Source organism: Passer montanus, unplaced genomic scaffold (genome assembly GCF_014805655.1).
Source record: "Passer montanus isolate IOZ18808 unplaced genomic scaffold, ASM1480565v1 scaffold7, whole genome shotgun sequence".
In the NCBI taxonomy this organism is placed as follows: domain Eukaryota; kingdom Metazoa; phylum Chordata; class Aves; order Passeriformes; family Passeridae; genus Passer; species Passer montanus.
The window spans coordinates 11,822,753-11,839,727 of NW_024372147.1; the positions used below are offsets into that span (position 1 = coordinate 11,822,753).

At 35.0% G+C, this 16,975-nt stretch overlaps 1 protein-coding gene across 9 annotated transcripts in view; it reads right to left on the reverse strand.

The window, feature by feature from the left end:
* KDM4C (lysine demethylase 4C) overlaps window positions 1-16,975 on the reverse strand; it is a 235,837-nt gene that overhangs the window by 183,365 nt on the left and 35,497 nt on the right. For all 9 annotated transcript variants that reach the window (XR_005629894.1, XM_039729775.1, XM_039729773.1 and 6 more), the window contains 3 exons: window positions 14,654-14,703; window positions 6,554-6,657; window positions 2,002-2,139 (listed from right to left, as the gene is read on the reverse strand). Coding sequence is in view for 8 of the 9 variants with exons in the window: in XM_039729775.1 (XP_039585709.1) it covers window positions 2,002-2,139; window positions 6,554-6,657; window positions 14,654-14,703 (292 nt within the window). In the remaining variant the exon portion in view is untranslated. The remainder of the gene's footprint in view (window positions 1-2,001; window positions 2,140-6,553; window positions 6,658-14,653; window positions 14,704-16,975) is intronic.

The window sequence follows — 16,975 nt, forward strand, 5'->3', positions numbered from 1 at the left end:
TAAGCTGCTCTCCATCATTTTTCACCAGTTCTGGTTAACTGGGGAGGTCCCAGAAGCCCAGAGGTTTGCCAGTATCATGTCCATAAAAAAGAAGCATCAGGGAACTACAGGCCTGTCAGCCTCAGTGCCATGAACTGTTACTGGACAGATTATCTTAATTATGATCACACAGCACATACATGACAACCAAGAGATCGGGCCCAGCCAGCAGGGGTTTGTAAAAGACAGGTCCTACTGTACCAATAGGATCTCCTTTAATGAGCATCCATGGACTGGGCACAGGAAAAGCTGTTGATGTTGTCTGCCAGGACTTCAGCAAAACCTTTGACATTACCTCTCACAACTTTCTTCTGGAGACACCAGCAGCTCATGGCTTGGACAGACACACTGTTCACTGTGCAAAAAATCATCTGTATGGCTGGTACAGAGTGGTGGTGGATGGAATTACATCCAGATGATGGCCATTAGAGCACAGTACTGGGGCCAGTTCTGTTTTAATAGCTTTATCAATTATCTACACAAGGAGATTGTGTGTACACACCCTCAGTCAGTTTGGAGGTGATGCCAAACTGGGTGGGAGTGCTGATCTGCTGGAGGGCAGGAAGGCTCTGCAGAGGGATCTGGACAGGCTGGATCCATGGGCCAAGGCCAGTGGTGTGAGGTCCAGCAAGGCCAGTGCTGGGTCCTGCCCTGGGGTCACAGCAACCCCAGGCAGTGCCACAGGCTGGGGCAGAGTGGCTGCAAAGCTGCCACAGGAAAAGGAGCTGGGGGGGCTGCTGACAGCAGCTGAACATGAGCCAGCAGGGCCCAGGTGGCCAAGAAGGCCAATGGCATCCTGGCCTGGACCAGCAATGGCGTGGCCAGCAGGAGCAGGGCAGGGATTGTTCCCATGAGGCCACATTTCAAATCCTGTGTTCTGTTCTGGGCCCTTCACTACAGGAAAGATATTGAAGCACTGGAGTGAGACCAGAGAAGGGCAATGAAGTTAGTGAAGGCTTTCAAGTACAAGTCCTGTGGAGCAGTTGAGAGTGCTGAGGGTGTTTTAGTCTGGAGAAAAGGAGACTCAAAGGGGGCCTTATCACTCCCCACAACTCCCTGAAAGGAGGTTGTAGTGAGGTGGGGGTTAGTTTCTTCTCCCACTCAGGGTTAGTTTCTTCTCCCATTCAACAAATGACAGGATGAGAAAATACAGGCTCACGCCACACCAGGGTTGCTTCAGGCTGGACATCAAGAAGAATTTTTCACTGAAAAGGTGGTCAGGCATTGGAAAGACAGCCCAGGGAACCAGTAGAGTCACCATCCTTTGATGCATTCAAGAAATAACTGGATGTGGCATTTAGTATTATGTTTACTTGATACATTGGTCTTGTGTCAAAGTTTGGACAGAGTAATCTTGGAATTTTTTGCTAATATTACAGATGCTGTGATTCTATGCTGTACACAAAAAAAAGGGAAGACGTGCACCACAGAAAAAGATTTCAATCTAAAATATCTTCAGTTATACACACCTCAATTGCTTTATTATCTTGTGCTACAAGTTTTCTCTTCAGATTTACGATGAGACAAATTGAACTTGTTTCTTTAAACTTTATTTGAAGCTTCACTATTTATGTTTCTTTCCAGGTTCAAAAATTCCTAGTTAAACTAAAGTGCTTCCACAAACAGTAAACTTTAAAGAAGATTTAAGATCAGCAGTCTGTTGTCTTCACAAATACTAACCTCAATGCACGTAGCTTCAGCTTAAAAACATCCACAAACAGAACCGGTTTTGAAAAATAATAAATACATTAAGCTGAAAACAAAACTGAGTACTGAGAGGAATATATATTGCTGGAAGTATAATACCCATTATCAAAATAACAACTATAAATTAAATTTGAATGGCAGCTTGATGTATTATCTGATCTAACAGTTATCCCTTTCTCACCACCTTCCTGAGATTCTCACAAAGAAATAACCACAGGAAATATTTTCTTACACATTAATTTTCTGCTTACTCACCAATTTTGCTGCTTTTCCATAATCAATCCATCGAACAGTGGCAAAGTTTGTTGACTCTGCACAATTAAATCCATGGTTAAACCCTGCATGGTATCCATATGGGAAAGTGATCATAAATTCTCCTGCCTCTTGGGTAACCTGTAACAATAAAATAAAATCTTTTAAAAAGGCCAAAATAAATAAAGTTAAAAAAAAAAAAAACCTCAAAGTGAACCACATTACAAAGCATTTCTAGTCCTATAGCAATGAAAACAACATACCCCTTTATAACTAACCAAAACAAAGAATTTTTTTTACCTTGCAGAGAAATGAGATTTAATTTAAACAGAAACAGTATATTTGAGACAATGCTCTTTATTCTAAAATACGTAACTAGGTGCAATATTTAACAAATTCAGAAAGAACTCAAAGTTAATCTTGGAGCAGAGGTTGTCTGGTAATAAAACCTGGAAGTAACTAGAAAAGACAGTATGAAAAATATATCATTCTCACTGGCTCAGAGGAAGCAAAGACAGGCTGGATCAAAACACCCACAAATGCCATGCATAAATGTTGTGCAGAATGTCTCAAGACAAAGCTATTAAAACAAAGTTTTAAGCTGCCACTGTCCTTCACCTCTTTCTCTTTAGGCAAAATTTAGAGAGCAGAAGCACTCTGGCACTACCGGTAACAAGAATTCCAAACAAATAAAGGACAAGTGGGATACAAGGAGATTCTAAAAGACGAAAAGCTGGACTACAGCTGAATTTTGACATTGTTTTAGAGATTAAGCAAGGCTAATTTCAAAGAACCAAAACCAAAAGAAAATGTGCAAAGACCACTGGATCGACAAGATAGTATAGAAAGCAGAAAACAAAAGAAAAAGCCAACCTAAAGCTAACTGCACAGTAATTATATTTTGTATATACAAAAATAACCCAAATCCCAACTAGTTTTACAAGACATATCAGACTTGAAAAGCTTTTAGAGTAAACTACAAAAAAAAAAAGTGTGGTAACATAAACAAATCACTAGTCAGGTTATTCTCTTTCAAGAGAGAAATCTCATCTTCCTACGCTAGGATGGACTGCTGCTCTCCTATACAGAGAAAAGAGGAGGCAGCACTTCTTGTCAGTCACTAATATTCTCTCCACACAGTGACAGCTTTAATCTCTTGAAGTCAGACCACCAGAGACTTTATCAAGGACAGGCTAGTCAAAGACTCGAAACAGCACACTGTCTTCTGAATTATCTGATAAAAGTTAATGAATAAAGTAGATTATACAGAAGTAAATAGTTAAAAGAGATTCTCCATGCTCTGTTTGATATACATTTTACATGAAAAACACATCAGACAACAGACCCACTAAAAAGCAAACAGATCTATTTAAATGAACCAAATAATCTGAGCAGTGACTGATGACTATTCAACATATGCACTTATTTATTACAGGAAAATAAGAAGACTTATCAAAGTCTAAATAGACTGTTTTGAATGTGTGGCCATATTTTGTATAAGCAATACAGTAAGAAAAACTGTAATGACAAATATGACTCTTTTTAGGGGCATACCTTTATGACTTAAAATCACAAAAAGGAAGGGTTAAATTTTAAACAGCCACCAAAATTAAAACTTACAACTTCAAACATTTTTCTTTTTAATGTCATGTCCTAAACTTCAGCTGTCTACTGGTATAGGTGTCTTCCATTCAATTTCTGCTTTTACAATCTCCTTCCAAATTGCTATTTTATCATTTTATAAATTCTTTTTGTGCTTTTTTGCCCAGTGCAAGAACACACAGGGTTAGCACTTCAAAGAGGTCTATTTCTGATTGTATTAAGGGATGAAGGAAAGACAGGAAAACAAGAAAAACAGCCAACAAGGCTAGAGAAAAAAACTGGATCTTACATTTTGCATGGTTAAATATTTTGTGGATTCATATTTAGTATATACATGCACAAATGCACATATCATTGCATATATTGTAACTGTTACTGTAGCACTTCAACAATTGCTGTGGGAATGTTTAAGAAAGATTATTCTCAATGCTAACGATTCCAAAATTTATCTCAATACACCCTCCCACTGCTGACAGTTTAGCAGGTGTTCTATTACAACAAGCAGCAGTTCAGCTGCCACCTGGTAAGCGTAGGCTGACTTATCAGCATTCAGCACATTTCCACTCCTATCACTTTGAGCCATGAGAGATCACAGACTGGTTCTCTATATTCACTTTCTCGCTGAATCCCATTAATTACAATTACACTTGGGTACAGTCTGCTTCCTCCGAAGACTTGGTGATAGAACCAAACTTAAATATTTAACTGTTTGTAGCACTTTTTTTTCTTCCCCCCCCCCTTTTAGAGGATTACTATTCTCTACATTGAATAAACAAGACACCAAAATACAAAGATCAACTGCTTTCCCCACCTCAAATGTGTCATACCGAAAAAAAGTATGCTGACATTCTGCAATATGCTACTTTAAACACCAACCACTGAAAATTATACTGTTCAGAGTAATGTTTTGTAAATCCAAAACTATAAACATGGTTATAAAACCATCCAGCTTGGAAAGTTTCACCTGACATTTCATGATAAAGCACAAGGCTATGAAGGGAATCAGTATATTTACCTATATATTATATTACAAAAACTGAATGCAGCAGCTACATTTCCATATGATAATAAATCATTCAGAAAACAAACTACTTATTTTATGAGTAATTTATTAAAAAAAGCTACATTTCCAAGGCAGGCAGTATCATTCTCAATGCCTACATTTCTTCAATTTTACACATAGGTTGACTTAAGCATGAAATGATGTTCCAAAAAGGCATAAAACACATCTGTGTCTTTATCCCATCTGTGTTGCCAATAGGATTGATAATACAGAGGTGTTCCAGTTCTTGCTGGGCATGTCTTACACAGTCTTTTCTGCTCCCCACATCACTCCACCAGTGAGGAGGATGGAGGTGCACAAGAAGGATGGGAGGCGACACAGCCAAGACAGCTGAGACCATGGTATCCTGCTCAGTACATAAAGCTGTGAGAAAAAGAAGGCAGGGCAATTGTTTGGAGTGGTGACATTTGTCCTGCCAAGTCACCATTATGCGTGACAGGGCTCTGCTTTCCTGGGAATGGCTGAACACCTGCCTGCCCATGGGAAGCACTGAATTAACTCCTCATTTTGCTTGGCTTGTGTGCACAGCTTTCCCTTTCCCTATTAGACTGTCTCTGTCTCAGTCTCAAGCTACGAGTTTTCTACCTCTTATCCTTCCAGTTCTCACCCCATCCTGCCAAGGATCAAGCACCTGTCTGGCATCCAGCTTCCAGCTGGGCAAAAATAGACATAAAATATTTTTTTTTTTTTTTTTCTTTTTTTTTTTTCTTTTTTTTTAATACTGTTAGAAAAATATCAACTAAACCAGAGAGGAAGCACTGCATTATCCTATATTTTAGGCCAGGGAACAAGTTAAGCAAAGTTTGTGTACACACACCCACATCATATCAATAAATAAATAGTACATAACCAAAAACAGAAAACACAATAATAAGCAAGGTGTGTGGCTACGATAGTTTACACGACCATATTGCAGTGGCAATAAACTGAGAAAAAGTGTATATTGTCTGGTTCTTCTGAACAACTTAAAAAAATCTGAACAATGGGAAACCAGGAATCATAGCCCTTTAGTGGTCAAAAGCCTTTTGATAACTTAGTATTAAAATAAAGAGATATTCAGGCAGTGGACCTTCTGAATCAAGTTCTAGTCTTCTAAGCAGGTTTACAGAACTCAAGAATTTAAAACTTTAGAATTTACAATATGTATAAAATGAGTACACTTAAAAATAAAAGCAATGTGTTGAAAATATTTTATTAAGCTGACACCTACATGAAGTTCAAAGAGAAAAACAATAAATACAGAAAATCTTACAGAAAGCAGAAGAAACTGAATACTTCAGATGTTTTAAAAGCAGCTATGTACTAAATACATCCATACAGACAGATATTCTCAATTTCTGCTTGTATAAAGTTCTTATCAAACATTTATTCTGCCACTATCTAACAGTCAAAAATAATCATTCATTCCTTTTCCATTATGTTACAGCTTCTAAAATATTTTTTAAATTAAGTATCAGTCCTTTTGGCTTTATTCCACCTTAAACCTTTCAGACCCTTAAAATGATAAAGGTATATTTAACTGCCTTAGAAAAGCAACATACAGACAAAGAAATTAAATACTCGTGTTAAAATATTAGGTATACAACTCAACAGAGTGAGTTAAGAAGTGTTTCAGTCAACAGAAAATTACATCCAAGCTACCATGGAAATAAATTAAAAATAAGAAATTTTGGTAATATCTTAGGAAAAAAGTCACAGAAATGCTGTAATGGCTACAAGTGTTTAATGCTAGAAAACTCCCTGATAAAGCTACTAGAAGTTTTAACTCGTTTTCATGCAGCCACTTCCTAAAAAATATTAGAAATTGCCTCACCTTTACTATAACGTTTATACTACACATGATCTAACTCAATTCATGAAAGTAGAGTTTAAAAAGAAACATTAATGTACCTTGTCAAAAGGAATTCCATACTTTTTCAATATTGAGGGAGAAATCAGAGTCATCTTGTGGCGAAGAAAAGCATCACATCCTTGAGAGCTGCTCGGAAAGAACCCTAATAAGGCAAGAAAAACAAAGCTGTACATCTTTTCATTAAATCAAACAGGAAATCTTTGTAATATTTTTCAATATTTAATAGTGTTTAAACTTGCTTTAGAATTTTTTATCATGTCATTCCTAGGTTTTGAGAGATTTCACAAAAATCAAATGCATCCCCAAGTTTTTCCACTGCTTTCCGGGGAGAAGGGCTACAGGGTCTTCCTTGTTTGTTAAGAAGTGAAATAATTTAGAATAAATGTGGACCTGTACATTTAGGCATACTTTCTTACCCTTCAGAGAAATACATTGTTCCCAGAAGCCTTTTTTATGTTAATGCTCATTCTGCACACATGAAAATCAATTGCAGTAAACAAGTTTAGAAGGATTCCATGAAGACTAGATTTACCTTACACTTACAAACTATCCCTGCTGTAAACAAATACAACTTGGTAACTTTGTACAATCTGTTGTATTCCTCTCACATAAATGGTAGTTCATCATTCCCAGAGCACTTTAATTCTTAGAAAAACATGCTCATTCAATTATTAAAAAAAAAAAAAATTCAATCAACCATCTGAATTTTTTAATGTCTTGAGAAAACAAAATGAACAATAATTTTCCATAATATGTAGCTTTCTCTCTAATGTTAGATTTAATTTCTTCACTCTGGTGAGTCTTATATATTATGTCCACTAATCACCCTAAAACTTCAGAACAATCTAAAAGTTTTCCTATTATAACTGTTATATTCTTTGTACATGCAATCTAACACACTCACCAGTACTGGAAGAACAATATTTTTCTGATTTCTCAGAAATGAGGTAAGCAGCACTTAAACAGCAAAGGTATAATGTAGATTTGTGCTGGTCAATGTGCAAAGAAGCTGCCCTGAGATCAAATTTTATTAAAATTCATCACTTTTTATTTTTCTCTCCCAACAACAAGCACAGAATTCTTTGAATGGCAAATAATGTTTTAAGTTTCAAAAAGTACTATTTGATAGGTACAGTTATACATATATGGCTTCACTGACCAAAAGACAGTTAAAAGAAACTAGTCAACAATTAGTGGACTCTGCCAAAAAAAATTCAACTTTTTCTTCACAATTAATGCCTATAACATAAATGATAGCAATCAAAAGCTAGAATCTACAGATTCTGAGTCAAGAAACCTCAGTCCTGAGCAGTCTAATAACAGAAATACACAGGAACTTACTGTGAAAAACGTGATTGCAAATGATAGTTGAGACTTGCAGGAAGAGCTAGTATGAAAAGCAGCTAAAAGCTTAATTGCTAAAAGCAGAGCGACTTTAACTGAATTTTCCTTGAGAAAACAAATTTAGTACCAAATTATGTTACTGCAATATGCCTAATTAGCTCAACACAAGATGATAAAAAGCAAACGATGGGCAGACATCCAAAACTTAGGATGTACTACCCCAGCTCCAAGAGATAGCTGTGACAAGTCCAACCAGAAGGCAGGCTTGTTGCTGAATTCCAAGAAAGTCACAAATAACACAGAGCAGCACAACACAACCTGCTCAAAATCCACTACCAGAAATTTACAGGAGAACATTTACTGTGGTTACAGAGCCCTCACTGTGAAATCAAAGTACAGCCTACACATGCTGTACTATTTTAAAGTATCTTTTGACTTGTCAAAGTCTACACTTGTGCACACAAAATTTTCAGCATCATTCATCTCATTTGCTCAAAGGAACTCCCCTTCAATAAACAAGGAAAGAAAGGAAGGTAGTATTTCCTCATTACAAGACTCTCTTCATCAGAAGATCTTTGTCTGCCAGGCTAAATGTAAGCTCCACAAGCTTTTCTTCCAGAAAATAAAATCCCTGTGGGAGAACTGGCTAATAGATGCAAAACATACTGAATAGAGGATTTGGCATTAGAAATATTATAAGACTCTCACAAAAACATTAAATGCAGAACAATTCAAGATATGCCCACAACATTAAGAATCATTCTGAAATACCAAGCTGATGTTAAAACTACCAATTAAAAGAATTACCATGTAATCCTGTATATTTACTGAAATCCCACATCCAAAAGAAAAAATACTGAAACCTATCTAGAATGTAAATACTTTTCAAATTCTGTAGCACATTCATGCTTTTAAGGGACACATGAAATTTTAATTTAACCACTAACACTAATCAATTAACTCTAAATCAGTTCTACAAGGTATTTTGTAGGAATTCATGTGCAACTCCAGTTCCTTGTGTGGTCTCTTGAGACATGGTAGACCTATACCTATTCATTCCTTGGAAATTATTACAAAGAAACAAAATAAGAATTCAAAACAATTGCTTCATAAAAACCAATGAGAAATAATCAGAGCACAGGGTAAAAGTGAATAAGGTTGCTCACTGATTTATGTCTATGAGAAAAAGACCACCAAATTGAAAATTCTCCAATCCATCCTTTACAGAAACATTGACATTTTTAACAACTAGAGTGGAACTGGAACAGTCTACATGGTAAGTATGTGGTTCAATACCTGCTGGCCACATGTTTGGTTATGAACAACTACAGGGAAAGGACATTTATCCAAACTCAAGGTTCCTCTCAGCTTTTAAAAACCCTTAGTTAGCCCAAGCAGAAACAACAAAGAGTATGTGAAAGCACAGGCTTCAGACTGTGTCAACAAAAAAATAAACATGCCTTTGAAAGATTCTGTATACATACTCTAACAGATAATATAGCCCAAAATGTACAATCTTACCTATGTTATTTGCACAAACAAAATTAAACTACTTTAGTAACAGCAACATCACTGGACTGGGGAAGACACATCCTTTGTCAATGCTATTCCACCTCAGCATGATCTTTCCACAGAATTTATAATCCAAATACATGCTAGAGAGAAGTCAAAGCCTTCTAGTTTTTGGGCAAAGGCAGAAGCAGTAAGCACTCAGCAGATTCCTAGCCATGGAGGGACACAGAACATATTTTAAAAAGTAAGTTCAAATTTCTAAATTATTGAGGGACAGTGAGTGTTATTACCTGGCAGTCTCATTTTTCCTTTCCACCATAAAAAGTGTCTTTCCAACATAACACATGCAGCTCATATCAGATGACCACATTCAATATCATACCTAACACTCAGGCAAACTGAAGTTTGGGATCCATTCCCTGGTTGATTAGCGTTTTCAAGATATTTGGAATGTAACTCTCTGCTTCTAAGGTTTTCAATATGCCCATAAGGTTTTGAATTACATTGTCCAGCTAAAATCATATATGCATTTATATATTACAATATTATTTCCAAAAGTATAATTCTACAACTCCATTGGACTGAACAGGTTGGTTTGCTATATTTTACCTTGAATGATCAACAAAATCATAATTTGGTCACTAATAGTCATTATTTAATGACATCCATATAAAATTATATTCTTAGGGAACTTTCAAATCAAATCCTGACCAGTGCAATGAATGAAGCCAAACATCCTATAATTTTCAACAATTCCTTAAATAAGACTTCACCTCAAATTTAAAGGTGCTGCATTCCTCTTTAATGTTATTTTTTAAAATGTATAATCATAAAACTCACAACATAAGGAAAAAACCACCCTAAATTGCAAATATATTTAATGTTAATGAAAGTAAATATAAACCAAATTAACATAATTAAGCTCAAGGTTATGATTATGTATTATTTACACAGACCTTCATTTAAAGGACTTACACAAAATATTAATCATAATTTGCACATCAGTACTACTGAAACAATGGCAGAGATTACAGAATTACTAATTTTTCTAGTAATTCTCTTTTTAGATTTTACTTTGGTAGGTATAAATACAAACTTTATATAATTAAATTATTTTGCCATGATTTGCCACTAATTTGCCACTAATTCAATTTAACTGTCTGTGTTGAACGTGAAAGAAATTAGGAGGGTAAGTCTGCATGACAACAACCACCACACAGGAACAATGGCAATTTGTAAGCTATACAAAACAGAATACAAAAGCCACAAAGAGGCTTTCAAATGGTATGAAATACAATTGTAGGTGTGCCCAGATTAACACGTTCAAGCCTTAAGTTTATTATCTCTTAAATAAGACTTTTCTAACTTGGCTACTTATTTTTGTGAGAAAAAGTTCAATTCTTCAACTGCTAAAGTTTCCACATTCAAGATCATTAGAAGTTATGCAAGTTCTACTTCAAGTCTTATTTCAACAATTATTTTCATTTGCTTTCATACATAACAGGCAACGACTTCTGCATAAATGAAATAATTAATACCATACACCACAAAAAGCTTTGTACAACAACCATACATACTTATACTAAACTTTACTTTAGTTTTGTCTTTAACATAATTGAACATCACAGATTCATGTCCTGTCCTCTCCTTTCTAAAACAGCTTCTCAAACAATCTATTAAAAGATCTCCAATATCCTTCAATCCAGCATTTCTCATTTGCCACACCGCCTCTATTCTCTTTATTTTCTAAGCCATTTTGTGAAACAAAAAATCATTTAAGAATACCATGGTATTACAGATTAACATAACAACACGTATAAAAATTGCAGTTAACAGCTCACTTGAGATTTTTATTACATTTATGTCTACATAAAATTGAAAAAAAATCTACACAAATGAGAAAGCAGCTGAAGGGCAAAATCAAACTGTTGTCTTTATTAGATGCAAGTCTAACATCTTTCAGGCAAAGCATTTGTAGGCGCCACAGTCAATCAAGATTTCAATGGAAAGCAAAAATGAAAGCATTCATGCACAAAAGGCATGTGTTGTAATTGTGATGTGCAGACAAGATAATGGAAAATATTCTAACCTTCCCTTAATTTTATGTATCAACTCCTGCCTTGACTTACACAATCTGTCATTTCTAATGTATTATTTTATTATTTTAATTATTTAGGAGCATTCAATTAATTCAGCAGGCATCTGGTCATCAGAACTAACCTTTCTGAATAAACTACTTTTCATTTCCTTCAAATGTTGCACTCATGCAAAAACATTTTCGCTACACGTGGTATTAAGTACAAAGGTCTCATATACACTATGTTTTATTAATATTTTCTTTTAAGTGACTTGCAGCCATGCAGTTTATTTTGTACTTTCATCTTTGTAAGATACCTTATGTGAAACACACTGTATTTTAGAAGGCACCAGTTGCAAAGTAGAAGATCACAGCACAGAAACAATAAGAAATAGTAATTTTCAGTTTAAAAAAATCCATTGGTTTTATTGTTCATCATTGTAGTATTATCATCTACATTCCATTCTCAGCTATTAGCTGGACCAAAAATATCATGGAAACAATCTACTCACAGAAAAACATCCCAGACTACATTAAAATGAAATACTGAAAACTTAGTCACAGACAACATTCTTCAACATTACCTAACTCACCAATCTTACACTGCTGCTACAGTAATCATCACCTTATGAGTACCTAATTTTCCTACAGAAATCCAATTTCATTCAGTAAATGCAATGAAATAAACGCTGTTTGAAATTTTATCATCTCTTTTCAGTATCTGATTCTATGATTGGTTATTTGCTATTCAAATAACCAATCACAGAATCAGATACTGAACAAATAACAGTACTGAAATAAAAATAATTAAGTTATGATCATAAGCATGACTCATCAAGGAAGTTTTCCATTCACTCCACAGTTCTTTGTAACTTACACTAACAAAATTAAGAGCAGTTTAATTCTCACTTCTGTGCAGATGCATCCAATTCTGACTAGCACCCACACATCAAGACACTCTTCCCCCAGTAAAACCTCTCACTTTCTGAAAAAGAGTGGCCTTGGAGATTTCCGTTTCTCTGACACTTAATTATGGTATTAGGCCACCATCAGCAGTAAGAGGACTGTGCACCTTCAGACCAGCTTCTTTTTTCAAGTATCTCCAAAAGTTACCTACTTCCTGAATTTGTAGAGGTTATTCCAATATCTACAGAAATCAAGGTATTTCAAGGAAAGAAGGAGCTTTGTTTTTGTCTACAACAGGTAACACTGTGCCTCAGTACCATTTAATTTTTAGAAATGAGTGAACAAGTGTTGTGTCAACTGCCCATCCTTTTCCCTCACTCTGAAAATAAAGAAAAATTTGATGCATACTCACTATCGCACATTTAAACTTGAATGGTTTTAGAACACTGCACACCCATCATCAAGCAATATGAAATCTACAGGAAATGCCAAAGCAGCCAAAAAATATTACGTGCAAAGTCTATCTACCCAAAGATTTTACTCGCATCAAGTGTCAGAACTGTGTATGGAGAAGCGTTTACATACAGCATAAAAAGTTGGCTTCCTCTGACTAGTAGCAAATAGTTGCTGCTCCAAAATTCCGAAAGCCAGGGCAGTTCCTCTAACGTATTTCTGTGCCACTGTGCTCCAGGATTCCATGAAAATTTTAGAATCCACCACGGTGAGTAAGGAATGTACACTGTTAAATAAACCTTAGGCTAACTTTGAACCTGACAAGATACTTCATTTGGAGTCTCTACATATACTGGAAGACTCAATGAACAATAACTTTTTGGTCACCTTGCCCCTGCCAGTCATCACAAGCCTTTATCATATTCCCTTCCCTTTATTCACACTTCCCCTCATTGAAAAGTAGTTTACTATCAATTACTAAAAGAAAAAGGCAATTTTTTCAACAGTCTTAGTGTCCCTCTCTCAAAATTTTGCAATTCTCTACTTCTTTTACTCTTTTATCATTTCTTGTAAAACTAAATTATTGAATCATCCTAAGCCAGTGTCTATTGCCCAGCTTACAGGTTCCAGTTAGTTTACCAGTGAAAAACAAACAGTATATGGAATTCTATACTTTGCACTGGGAAAAGAAACTGGAAAGCGAAGAAAATGACTGACAACTTTTTCAAATGAAACCATGACAAAATTTAGGAATAGGAAATGTAATTATTCAGGTTGAAATCTGTTTTCCTGAGACATACTTTTAAGACAGGAAGTTCAAAGGTCTTTACTTTCACATCTTTAACTGCAATAGTTCTGTAATAGCTCAGAAAAAGAATCATGCACCCTTACACTAAGGAAAAAAAATATATGAAAACTAAATGTACACAGATTTTCAGAATTTTGTCCTGAAACACAAGACCTAGTTATGAACTTTCAATAGCATTCCTTTCCTCTCATTCCATTTCATTAAGCACTCCATTCCATAATTCCTTTAATAGTTATTAGCACGCTATAAAACATGGGCAGCCAGGCCAAGAAACATCCCTAATGTCCATAATTTGCACTCTTAATTCAGAAACAAAAATAGAGGTGTAGTATTACTGAAAAAAACCCAAATTACTGAGTGAGAATCCTTCTATAGACTAGTGGTTTTTATCCCTTAGTCCTCAACCTTATAACCATATCTCTGCTCCTTCTCCCAGACATTTCTGCCACCTCTAAATGGCAAAAGCCAGTACATGCTTCACCTAAAGTGGATCTATATTTCTGCTCAATAGTCAGCAAGCTGCTAACAAACAACTTAGTGTTTCTACACTTTGTCTGCTTACCCTTTCACAGAGGCACTAACCAGGATTCTACCCTCTACCCAACTGTCAACTTTGACGAAACTTTTGGAGACTCATCTGTCTTCAATATTTCTATCTCTGTATCAAATTTGGGTAAAAGACTAAAAAAGTTGCTCATGAAAATAAGCTAGGACAAGAAAGAGCAAGGGCACAGAGGAGTCAAAAATACTAGCGATGAAAATCTAATGAACAATAAAATATTAAGCCTTATTTTCATAAGTTTCACCAAGTTATAAGTGGCAATACAAAATAAAGTTCTAAGAGAAGCAAACAAAAACAAAACAAAACAAAGAACCACTTCAATTCTTAAGAATTCCTCAGGGCAATCATAGTGTAGACACATAAAAGTCACACAACATTAAGTAATAAAACAGTAGGTGAGTCAAGAACAACGTTTCTCACTTTCCTCAAGGGTTGCCCTTCAAATGCCATACATACAAAAATACTGGAAATTCTACCTTGAGCTAGTCTTTCAAGCCGTTTCCCATGCTCTGGAGGAATAGCATACCTAAAATTCACATAAAGAAAAGGATGAAATGCTTAAAGATGTAATTACTACATAATGATTTAAAGTATTCATTCATGTATGATAAATATCTAACTATACAGAAGTCAAAAATATTCAAGACTTAAAAATTACACATAAAAATGTACTGACATCTAAGGAAAAAATACAGACATTGGGTTTTGGGGGGGGGGGGGCAGAGGTTTGAGAAAAACTTCACTTATTTCTAGTTTAAATATTATATTATGTAGTTCCAAAATGTTATATTCACTATTTAAGTCACATACATTGACAATATTTAAATATAATTACATCACCACAATTAAAAAAGAAATAGATAGTTTATTTTTCTAAATTAAATTTTAAAATGTAAAATAAGTCTAACTTACATAAGTTTAATTTCTTTGAATGCTTCACAAGACACAAGGGTTCAACAGAAAAATATGAGAATTAAAATCTCTATTTTTTCCTACAGCAAAAGCTGCTATAAAACTTGCCCTCGTAGAATCATTAAAATAAGAGTTTTAAATCATTTTAGAAATAGACTTTCTTCAATTTATGGAATTGTACGTATCTTAGAAACCCACTGTCCTAACAATAATCTTTTTTTTTTTTCAATTCCACACCCTGTCTACAACAATTCAGCAAAAAATACCAAAGAACATATTTTTAATGTTTACTGCAGCCAAAAAAGAGAAAACTACTGAAAAGTTGTTTCATTTCTGCTTCTCTTTGTTATTAACATATTTACTGCACTTCATGAACTTACTGAATGTTTTAATTAGGATTTATTATTGACTTTACCTGCTTTAATATGTGATATAATAGCCTTTTGTTTCAGCTTAATGTTGCAATAACACTGGACTGAGCCTTCTCTATTAAAACAATATTATTCAGAAAATAAGGAAATGTATATTCAGCTGTACATTATCAAACTAAGTAAACATGTAGCCTTTTACTACACTGTAAACACATTCATTCATCAGCCTTGAAAATTCACTCAGAAAAACAAGCAATAAGCATCCAACTACTGCAAGTTGTTATTTGCACACACACTAAAATTTTACAATTTTACTCTATTACAACTGAAATATCTACATAGAAGGAAGACCACTACATAAGTCAGTGCTCTGTAAGACAAACACATGCCCACTGAAAATCCATTAAACAGACTTTCAGTTTACTATGCTCAATGTTTGCAGTTTTAATCAGAATTTTGTTGTCTCACAAAAATGCACTCTGTTTCTCTCCATTTGTACTTCCAAAGTGTTTGTGACTGTTTTTCACTACATATTACACACAGACCAGTGAATCCATATCAATCTAAACTATGTCTGTCATCCTTCACACTCCATCAGAGAAAAATGCTTTGTATGCATTATATACTGTACTGTACATCTTTAAATACACAACTCCAGAAAGCAAAACAGGAACAGATACTGTTTATGTCTAACAAAAAAACTCAAAACTAGATACTGTACTTTGCTTCGACTCTAATTGAACTGGTGCTCCTCCTAAAATGTTACTCCTACAAAAGTACATGTTATACAATTCAGTAATAATATGGACCCACGTGCTTCCATTTGTACATGTCAATGTTACAGATATCAATTAAGCTCTCCGTCAGTCTTCTGGAAAGACAGTGCATGACTTAAGGACTACAGCTATTTATTTAGCTAATCCAAAACTACAAAGAAATGCAATACATTAAATGCAAATCAGTGTTTTTAATCATAGTCTTCACTTAAGTTGTTTGGTAACATCTGCTACTCAATCCTTTACTTCCCTCTGCTGAAATTGCTTGTTCCTCACAGCTAAGACAAGGACAAAAAAATGGAGACAGACGACCCTTTGTACTATGACACATTAGAAGGCCCAAAGTCACTCTAAAGAACTGTTCAGCCTTGATTCCTAACACCATCTATTAGAAAACTGAGCTTAGCACGTGTGCACCTGACTTTCATGATGAAAGACATGAATCTTGCTGTATTCTTGATCTACTCTGCATTAAACAAAAAGCTCCCAAATTGAAATGACCTAGTCAGAGAAAAAAAAATTTATTCACTCTTAATCTCAACAGCTAGCTTATGTGAGAATTTGAACAGTTAAAAGCTCTTAGAAAAATATCTTCATCTTGTGCTCATCTTTCTTTTAGCTACATTACCAAACAGCTACTAACATTTGACTTCTCATATAATAAGGCTAGATCCAGCCACCTCCAAAGCAAATGTAATGGTAATTCACTAAGAGGCAAAAAGAGCGTTTTCCTGGATAA